Source organism: Mastomys coucha, unplaced genomic scaffold (assembly GCF_008632895.1).
Source record: "Mastomys coucha isolate ucsf_1 unplaced genomic scaffold, UCSF_Mcou_1 pScaffold22, whole genome shotgun sequence".
Classification (NCBI taxonomy): Eukaryota; Metazoa; Chordata; class Mammalia; order Rodentia; family Muridae; genus Mastomys; species Mastomys coucha.
This window is the reverse complement of record NW_022196905.1, coordinates 26,187,738-26,198,211: the sequence shown is the minus strand read 5'-3', so window position 1 is coordinate 26,198,211 and position 10,474 is coordinate 26,187,738. Positions and strand designations below refer to the sequence as shown.

General features: G+C 48.1%; 1 protein-coding gene across 1 annotated transcript in view; it reads left to right on the top strand.

Annotated features, from left to right (window-relative positions):
- Nucleotides 1–1,815: 1,815 nt before the first annotated feature.
- The window catches only part of LOC116070228 (SEC14-like protein 4), a 16,730-nt gene continuing 8,071 nt past the window's right edge, over nucleotides 1,816–10,474 (top strand). The window contains exons 1-5 of the mRNA XM_031341499.1: nucleotides 1,816–1,917; nucleotides 5,304–5,379; nucleotides 9,612–9,655; nucleotides 9,939–9,998; nucleotides 10,107–10,295. Coding sequence (XP_031197359.1) covers nucleotides 1,864–1,917; nucleotides 5,304–5,379; nucleotides 9,612–9,655; nucleotides 9,939–9,998; nucleotides 10,107–10,295 — 423 coding nt within the window. The 5' untranslated portion in view covers nucleotides 1,816–1,863. The remainder of the gene's footprint in view (nucleotides 1,918–5,303; nucleotides 5,380–9,611; nucleotides 9,656–9,938; nucleotides 9,999–10,106; nucleotides 10,296–10,474) is intronic.

The following is a 10,474-nucleotide window of genomic DNA, read 5'->3' as shown; positions in this document are numbered from 1 at the left end:
AGGGGCAGAGGGGCAGAGGGGCAGAGGCAGGGGCAGGGGCAAAGGCAGAGGCAGGAGGATCTCTGTGGGTTTAAGGTCAGCCTGGTCTACATAGTGAGTTCCAAGTTGGCAAGGGCTGCGTAGTAAGACTGTCTCAAAAAATAAAAACTATGAAAAAATAAATAAAATGAATGCATTTTGTGCGGGTCCACCCTGAATCCTTTCATCTGAGGGCTTGTCCTGTGTTCCAGCTCCAGAGCCATATAAACCAGGTTCCTAGTTAGCGCTACTATTGCTGAGACAAAACTACATGACCAAAGCAGCTCGAGGAGGAAAGGGTTTATCTGGCTTACACTTCCCCATCACAGTTCATCATCAAAGGAAGTCAAGGCAGGAACTCACACAGGGCAGGAACATGGAGGCAGGAGGTGATGCAGAGGCCATGGAAGGTGCTGCTTACTGGCTTGGTTCCCCTGGCTCGCTCAGCCTGCTTTCTTACAGAGCCTGAGAGCATCAGCCCAGGGATGACACCACCCACAATGGGCTTGGCCATCCCCCATTCTAATTAAGAACATGTTCTATAGATTTGCCAATAGCCCAATCTTTCTCAGTCGATGCTCCCTTCTTTCTGATAACTTTAGCTTGTGTTGAGTTATAGAAAATTATCCAGTATACCAGACATGATGGCACCTGCCTGTAATTTCTTCACTGGGGAGGTGGAAACAGGAAAATCAAGAGTATAATATTCTCCCGATTACACAGTGAGTCTGAAACCATCTACATAGGAACCCTGTCTTTTTTTTTTTAAGTGTAGTTTGTATATTTCAGAACATCTGAAATTATGATATGAACACTTATATATAATCAATAGGAAAAATGAATAAAATATTTACTGTTTCTGGTGCTAAGTCATTGAAATCTGATTTGCTTTTTCTACTTAGCACAGACCACTCTTACTGGTGACCAATCACATCTCCAACGGGCAATAGTCTCACCTGAGCCCATGCTTGGTCATCTCCTATCGAGAACTTGATTTGACCCATGGGAGGACAGAGGGGAGAGGTCTCAGTGGCCTGTTTCCTTGTCTCCGCCCTGCTCCCTGGCCATCTGCTTTTTAGAAAATTCATGCCAAGGCAGCCTGTGTTTTCTCAGCCTACTCAGAGAGATTAGCCTACTCAGTGTTGGTTGCCTCCCACCCACTCCCTGGCTCTCTAGAGGTGCGAACTTCCCAGGGGCTCATCACCTGGGCCATCCTGCAGTTCCTGCTTAAGCTGACCGCCTTCATAATAGTTTTGAAACTGTGTCCTGAAACAAAGAGTGTGCCATGCCAGGCATTCTGCTAACACAGGAGACACATCTTACCTAACGAATCCTTCCTAACGTCTAGAGGGCTGGAGCCATTTGGCAGATAAGCAAACATTTGTGGAGCCCAGCAGCCTGTGTTCAAGGTCAGGGGGAGGGGCCTGGGCTCTCCTTAGGCAAAAGGACTCAGAAGTGGTGACATCCTCAACTTCCACTTGGCTCGGAAGGGAGTGCCCCGTGTACCTGTCCTTAGGTAAACACTTTCTTAATACCCCCTCCACACACACACACCTACAAGCCTACCCCTTGAGCAGCGGAGCCTTGAGAGTGTGAAGACCTGGAGGCGAGGGCTGTTTGCTACCTCAGACTCTCAGGACACCTCTTGAGGTCCCGTCACCTCTCTACCCCATTAAGGTAGTCTTGATGGCCTGGGGCACACAAAACAAAACAAAACCAAAAACCAGGGAGCACTGGGAAGGGCGGGGCAGGAACAGGGACTCTCCCTTGGGGCGGGACCAGCAGCAGACCTGCTAAGTAAAGCCCAGTGAGGGTGGCAGCAGCTGAGGCCTAGCAGAGAGCACCATGAGCGGACAAGTCGGGGACCTGAGCCCGCAGCAGCAGGAGGCTCTGGCCAGGGTGAGGGGTGAGGCGGGAGGGAAGTCACGGAGCCAACTGAACCCAAGCAGCCTGCATTGGCTACTGCTCTCTATAGGGACTGGATGGTGAAGCCAGAGCGCCTGGGCCAGGACCCCCTTCTCTCTCTACCTCTGAGCAACTGCTGCGGTTGTGTGTGTGTGTGTGCGTGTGTGCGCGTGTGCGTGTGTGTGTGTGTGTGTGTGTGTGTGTGTGTGTGTGTGTGTGTGTGTGCTCGCGCGCGTGCGTGCGTGCGCGCGTGCGTGCGCTTGCTTAGCCTTCCAGCACAGCCTGCCCCACCACCCATCCTGGCCTCTGTTCCCAGTCCGGTGACTACTGCCAGGCAGATTCGGAGATCTCTGCCAGATTGCGACAGATTGTTTGGTTTGATTTGGTTTCTGTTGCCCGGGTTCCCGGTCTTCTCCCTATCAGACTTACTTGTTTATTTTTAATTATTACAGAGAAATAGAGGGTTAGGGATTTTGAGAGCCTCCTGCAGGCTGTATCTGGAGAAGGGAAGAGCTAATCAGGAAGGGGAGGCCTAGGTCTTAGGAGTCCCACCCAGGTTCACATTCAACCTTGTTTGTAGGGGAGGCGTAAGAGTTGTGATAGGAAGCCAGGTACTGAAGGTGTAAGTCTGGAATCCCAAGCCTTGTGAGACAAAGACCAGAAGATTGTGGGTTGAAGGCCAGCCTGAATGTAGTGACACTGTCTCAAAGAACAAGAGATGAATGGCTTGTTTTCTGGTGTCTCCCATAGGGAAGAACCTTATAGGGAGAAATGAGAATCCTGGGTGAAGGAGGAAACCTGGGGATTCAGCCAGGGTCTCCAAGTGAAAGAGGGGTCCTTAGTAGAACAGGAGGGAACCTCTGATAAGCCTCCCAGTGCTGATGGTCTCAGGAGGCACCAGGCAAAATGTTCTTTTGGAACGGGAAACCTGGTCTCTGGGAGTGAATTATAATAGAGAACTCCATGAGTCAGTCATTCTTCTTTCTCCACTAATTAAAACTAACAAGTGCCTGCCATTTTAAAATGTATAGGAAAGAAAGGAGGAAGGAGAAGGCTGTGGATGACCCAGAGCTCTGCACTATACCATGTCCTGGATCATCACTTCCTTCTAGAGTCTTCCTGAGCTTAGCGTGGACCACGGAAGTCACACTTCCAGATACTCAGTCTTCAGTGTGACCCTGTAAGGTGGCTTCTCTTCAGGCTGAGTGAGCAGTCACCCAGATGGGAAGACTGGTGCAATGTTACTGTTTTTTTTAAGGGGCACTGGCCCCTTTCACACCCTCTAATCCCCACCCCTAACAAAATCTCCTCTGGCCCCTGAGGCTGCAGCTGCTTTCTGGTGTGAATCCTCCCTTTTCTTGCCGGGAGGCAGGCTCCAGTCCTACCACTTGTGTGCATCTGAGGCCATCACACTGAATGGCAGAGGGACGCTAGTTACATGACAGGTGGTGGTGGTGGTGGTGGCTATGAATTTACCAGCAAAGAAAAAGGCCAAAGAGGAGAAATTGGATTTGGGTTTTGTTTTTTTTTTTTAGATTTTTTTATTTATGTATATGAGCACTTTACCTGCTCATATTTATGTATATGAGCACTTTACACCTGTATGCCAGAATCGGGCATCAGACCTCATTACGGATGGTTGTGAGCCACCACATGGTTGCTGGGATTTGAACTCAGGACCTCTGGAAGAGCAGTCAGTGCTCTTACCTGCTGAGCCATCTCTGCAGCCCGTTGTTAAATGCACAGCTAGACCATGACAGTCCCAGAGAAGAGACCATGCCCACTCAGGAGGTGCGGGCTGGTCTGTCACCGCAGCTAACTGGAAGTTTAGTCATCTCACAGGCTACTTGTGCAAGGTCATTAACTACACCTGAGGCTGGCTTTAGTAAACTGTAGAGCACCGGTTATTTCCAGACTGGCTGCTCGCTGCTAGGCTGTAAATGTTAGTATACAGCATTGTGCATCATCAGGCCCCAAGTGCTCATGGTCTGATTGTTACAGTATAGGAATTTCTACCTTTATGTTTGGCCATTTTTTTTCACACATTCCTTTTTAATTGTGTAAGCAAAGTCAAATGCAGTCTCATTTCATTCTTTGTCGAATTATTATTATTAGGTAGGCATAGTAGCATATACCTTTAATCCCAATTCTTAGGAGGCAGAGGAGGATCTCTGCGAGTTCCAGGCCAGTCTGGTCTACATAGTAAGAACTTGTCTCCAAATAATAATTATTATTGCTACATTTAAGAAATTTGGGGTACCTAACCCTGGCTGGCTTCAAACCCATAAGATCCACTTACCTTTGCCTCTTGGGTACTAGGCCCAGGCTTACAGAGGTAGGTGTGTGTGTGTGTGTGTGTGTGTGTGTGTGTGTGTTGCTATATGAGTGTTTTACCTGAATGCACATCTGTGTATGACATGCATGCCTGGTGCCTGAGAAGGACAGAAGAGGGCATTGGATCTCCTGAAACTGGAGTTACAGATGATGGTGAGACTCGATATGGGTGCTAGGAATCAAACTTGGGTCCTCTGGAAGAAGATCCAGTTGTCTTTAACTGATGAGCTATTTCTCCAGTCCTGTAGGTTTTCTCTTTTCCTCTTTTTGAGATATGCTTTCCATCTGGAGGCATGTTTGCTAGAAGCAAACTCACAATCCTCCTGCTTCAGCTTCCTGAGTGCTAGGGCTACAGACTTGTACCACCAAACATGGTTTATGTTTTTATTTTAAACACATTCAAGCCTTTGGTTGGACAAATTTGACATTATCTTCATTTCACAAGTGAGGAAGAGAAACTCAGAGGGGGAGTAATTCTTCTCTAATCTCGACCATCAGGATGCAATTTCTGGGGTAACATCTCTGGCACGGCCAAGCTAGCCTTCATCAGAATCACCCTGGAGTGAGGGAGAAAAGGCCGGGGTTCTGGTACTTATGTACCAGAACCAGGGGAAAGGCTCTGGTACTAGCCAGAAAGGGAAATTGCCTCTCAAGAGGAGAGCCACACAGTTCTGATAACTCTTGAGACCACCTTGCAGGACAGACTGAAGCCTAAACAATGACATGTCAGTGATGGGCAGAACCATCCCTTGTCTGGCCTGCTTAATTATATATACCTTTTACCCTTCGTTTAAACTTATGCCTCATTCCTGGACCACAGAGGACCACTTGTGGGTAGGGGGTCACTGGATCTCTTGTTTCTCTTTCCAATCGTGGCCAGACTGGATAAATTTCCTGTCTTAGCTTTTCACTGTAGCTTGCCTAGTAACTAGCTGGCCTGCTGAGGACAGGTGGCCACACCTACCTCGTTGGAGCTGCCAGGGCCCAGACTCTGACCCAGATGGCCAGGACCACTCTGACCATCACATCCATCCTTTTCCTCCTAGTTCCGGGAGAACCTCCAGGATGTGCTGCCCATCCTGCCCAAGGTTGATGACTACTTCCTTCTGCGCTGGCTCCGAGGTGAGGTCACAGGGGTCAGGGAGGCAGAGAGCAAGGGAAAGGAGGGAAAAGAGCGGGGAAGCAAGAAAGTGAGGTGGGACACCTCAGAGAACAAGCTCGCCCTGACACAGGCTTCCCCTTGGCCTACTCTAGGCTAGCCATCTAAGCTCCATGGCCATCAAAAGCACAGCACTGACTCTCCTGAACCTTAGCCTCTCTCTCTCCAGAGTGGACATGACTCATGTGAATGAAAAGAAACGAGGACATGACTGTGCGTGGGGATGGATAGAGGAGGTTTATTGTAGGTGTGAGGGAGAGCATAGCCAGCCAGAGGCATCTGGAACCATCCAGACTGACCTGGGCCATGGGGGTGGGGGTGAAAGAGGAAGGGGCGGGGTAGAGAGAGGTCCTAGGAACCTAGAGTTCAAGAGCACCTAGAGACAGGGGAGGGAAAATGGCTGAGGTTATATAGAGATCAGAGGCTGGGCAAAGGGAAGCCCAGCCCCTGAGCTGGAAGAGTTTAGGGTAGGGAAGTGGGGCATGCCAGCCAGGATGACTCTGTAATAAGTATTGAGAGCTGCAGGGAGAGCCTGGTGGCCAGTCTACTTTGATATGTTAAACAGGCCCCTCAGTTAGCCATTTGTCCTGAGTTTGAGACCTGGCCTCACTAAGTGTGCAGAGTTTCATTTACAGACTTAAAAAGGCCAACTACTACAGCACTGTGTGTGTTGTGTACATATGTGTGGTGTGTGTTGGCACACGTGAATGTCAGAGATTGCTGCCGGGTGCTCTCCTTAACCACTTTATTTATTGAGCAGGGTCTCTTGCTGATTAACCAGTCTAACTAGGCAGCTTGTCCCAGGGAATCCTCCGTCTCCACCTCCCAAGTTTTGGGATTCCACGTGGACTATTACAGAGGTGCTAGGATATAAACTAGTCTTTATGCTTGTGTTGTGCCTGTGCGACAGCACTTCACTGAGCCATCTCCCTAGTTCTGACCTTTCCTCAATCTGCCAGTCAGAGGCTGAGAACCTGAAGCCTGGCCCCAGTGAATTATGGTTCCTTATGCAAACACTAGAGCCTAACTTGAAATGACCTATGTGTCCCTCTCCTAATGGTCAGTCTCAAGAAAAAAGAACTGGTACTGTAAAATCTGCTACTTTGTAAGAAGCCTGCTGTTCTGTCCAGATATGGAGCCCGGCTGGACAACTAAGCAACTCCCCTTACCTCTAGTGAAAACCTAACTTCTATTTCCTCTCGGGGCAACTGCGCCTCTCTCAGAGCTCTTTGTCTTCTGTTTCTACTAACCAAGTATTCCCCAGTGCCTTTGGCTTTATCAGAGCCCAGGGCTTCCCCAGCTTGGCCTTGAACCCTGTCTTTAGAACTTCAGTCCCCTGGGACATCAAACCAACACAAAGAACTGAACTGAAGTAAGGTAGAGAAGGGGCTTCTTTTAGAAGTCACAGAAGTCTGGAAAAGTAATACACAAAAAAGAAATGGCACAGGGCCTGGGGGGCTGGTGGGGTGATTTTAACTCACTATGTTGCACAGGATAGAGTGTACTTTAGGTAAACCATTGCAGAAGGTGGGCACAAGGCACATGGTTTAAATAGCTGTCAATAAGACAGGCTTGTGAGACCCAGCTCCACATGTGCTAGCAGAGCCCTGGTGAGAAGCGGGCCTCTCAGCTTTACTTTCTTCAGCCATGTTGTGGGCAGAGTCAAATATGAGGTCACCAGGCCTACACGAAGAAAGTCTCGTCCGGAGTCTGCTCCTCACCTCTCTGTTGTTCTCTCGGTGTTTTTTATTTTATTTTATTTTTTAGGTTTGTTTATTATTATATCTAAGTACACTGTAGCTGTCTTCAGATGCACCAGAAGAGGGTGTTAGATCTCATTACCCATGGATGTAAGCCACCATGTGGTTGCTGGGATTTGAACTCAGGACCTCTGGAAGAGCAGTCAGTTCTCGTAACCGCTGAGCCATCTCTCCAGCCCCTCTGTGGTTTTTAAAAACCATTTTTAGAAACTTTATTTTAAAAACAGTTTTAGGCTTTCAGAAAGAGGAAAAAATCAGAGGGATCAACAAAAACTTGTAGAATTCCTATATGAAGTAATAACCAATTATTAAATATGGTGAGAACTCAGGTACAATTAAACCTATAAAACTCCCAGAATTTTAACTTAAAGCAGAAAAGATCCACACACACCAAATGAACAAAACCTTTAAATGCTAATATACTTAGAGCTTCCATATTCGCCGGCTTGGTAGTCTATAGACATACTTATCAAAATTAGATTAAATTAAGACTTCAGGCTATCATCTTACTAGCTACACTTGCATTCCTCAGTAGCCACATACAGCTAGTGACGGCCACGCTGAGCAGTTCAGAGATGGTGGGGACCATTTGATGGACCAGCACTGATGCAGGAGACACTAATAAACACATGGGTGGAGGAAAGGGCAGGCTGTAAACTCGCGGCTTGTTCTCAGACGTGTGTAATGATGCTTACCCTGGCAAGCCACTGCTTATGATTGTCTGGTCTCTGACTGTGGGACTGGAGCTCTTAGGAGACAGGTTTGGGCTCCATTGAAGCTGCTGAGCAATGGGAGGGATTGCCTGTGTGTGCAGTAAGTGCCTTGTCAGAGGAGAGGCTGGGCAAGCGGCCTCTGTGCTCACTTCTTGAGATGGTTCATGAACAGGGCAAAGGCTGTCTGGCGGGAAAGTCACCTTCCACTTGGACATCTCTGATGGTGCATTGCACGCCAGCTCTGTCAGTAGGAAATCTGATAGGGAGCTAGTAGCATTAAAAAGAAGCTGCCAAGGCGTTTCTCAAAGTAGACTGTAACTGTGAGCTGGAGGCATGCCTGTAGTTCCAGATGTTTAGGAGGCTGAGGCAGGAGGATTGTTTGAACTGTCTCTCAGTTTCAAGAGACACAGAGCCAGAAATCACATCTACAGAGACTTTCATGGAGGTAAAGATACTCAACATATCCAAGGTCTGCTGGGAGGTGGCATACACCTTTAACCTCAGCCCTCAGGAGGCAGAAGCAGGCAGATCTCTGAGTCTGAGGCCAGTCTCATGGTCTACAGAGTAAGTCCCAGGACGGCCAGGGCTACACAGAGGGATATATATATATGTATGTGTATATATGTATATATGTATATATGTATATATGAGTATGTGTGTACATGTATATGTATGTATGTATATATAGGTATATATGTATATATACATATATATGATAATGTGGGTATGTGTACACACACACATATATACATATATATTTCCCAGGACTAGCGAGATGCCCAAGTTCATTAAGATACGTGTTGAATGAATGAAGACCAAGTTTCTTCTCCCAGCACCCATATACACATCAAGCCCCAGCATGGTCTGTGTGCAACCCCAGACATCAACCTCAGGCTCCACATTCATGTGCACACACACGCACATGAGCAAACACATATGCTACACACAAAATTTCCTGACCAAGAGTGCATTCTGTATCAGGGAAAATGAGGACACCCTAATTTTGTCCTCATGAGTCTCTAGGGACCAGCTCATCCTAACAGTTTTAAGTAATTTTTATGTGTTTATTTGTTATTTATTAGGGGGTGGGAGGACTCATGCAACCAGTGTATGTGGAGGCCAGAGAAATTTGCAGATTGGATTCTTTCCTTTTATCATATGGGTTCCAGAGATCAAATTCAGGCTTGGTGTCTGAATGGAAAAAAAAAAAAAGAAAAAGAAAAAGAAAAAAGAGAGAAAGAAATAGAAAAGGAAAGGGCTGTTCCTAGCTATGGAGGAGGAGGGTTACAGAAGGGACAGCAGAGCCAGAGACAGGGACAACTGGGTGAATCCAGAATGGACATGACCCTGAACCAGGCCGTATGAGGAGACAGGGGAGGGGAGAGCCAGACCAAGAGGCCAGGAGGGTAAAGGGTAGACCAAGGGTCTGGTAACTAAAATGGCTAGATTATATAGAGAAGGGCAGCCTAGCCCCTGGGCTGGAGAAATTTAGGGTAGGGGCCAGGTATGCCAGCCATCACCTGTAACAAGTAGGGACTGAGGAATGCCAGGAGAACCTGGCATCTAGGTCTACTTTGGTATGTTAAGTAGTCACCTCCATTAGCCTTTTGTTCCCAGTTTGCGACCTAACAGCAGCAGTACTGAGTACCTCCCGAGCCATCTTGCTGATCCCCTATAACCAGCTCACTCTAGATTTAGCCTTTCCTTCCCATGTTTTTGCAGCTCGGAACTTTGACCTTAAGAAATCTGAGGACATGCTCCGAAAGGTAGAATCCCTGTGTCCTGACTCCCTCGTGTAGATCCTGGTTTCTGGCCAGCAAAGGCTGTCCCTTCTCAGATTTCTTTTTCCATCCTCCTGGATCCTTTTTTGAACAAAGCCTGAGCCCCTCCTCCTTGAGCCCTTCTCCCACCTCCATCCTCAGCTCTGTGGAGCCTAAGGGTGCTCTGGTAGAGTCTTGTGGCTGTGAGCAGAGACCTGGCCTTGTGTCCCTAGTACCTGGGGAGACTTTGGGGACAGACAGATTCTGCAGTTCCTGCATGTCTCTGCAGCATGTGGAGTTCCGGAATCAGCAGGATCTGGACCACATCCTCACGTGGCAGGCACCAGAGGTGAGCCCCTTGCAGTATCCCCTAGGCCTGCTGATGTCCCTCCTCCATCTCACCACTGGATGGTGCAGTGCGGCCTGGTTTGAGTCAAGACTTTGTCCATGTGTTCAGGTGATCCAACTCTATGACTCTGGTGGTCTGTCTGGCTATGACTACGAAGGCTGCCCTGTGTGGTTTGACATCATTGGGACAATGGACCCCAAGGGGCTCTTAATGTCAGCCTCTAAGCAGGACATGATCCGGAAGCGTATCAAAGTCTGTGAGATGCTTCTCCATGAGTGTGAGCTGCAGAGTCAAAAGGTGAGTGGTATGGTTCAGGTAGGGTGTATGGTGGCCTTGGTGTGTCCAAATGGGATACTAGGTACCGCAAAGATTAGCACCTTGTCTCTCTAAAACTCACCAGCTCTCAGTATGGTTTTCTCCCTCTTTAATCCCTCAGTGAGCACCAGTGTGTGTGTGTGTGTGTGTGTGTGTGTGTG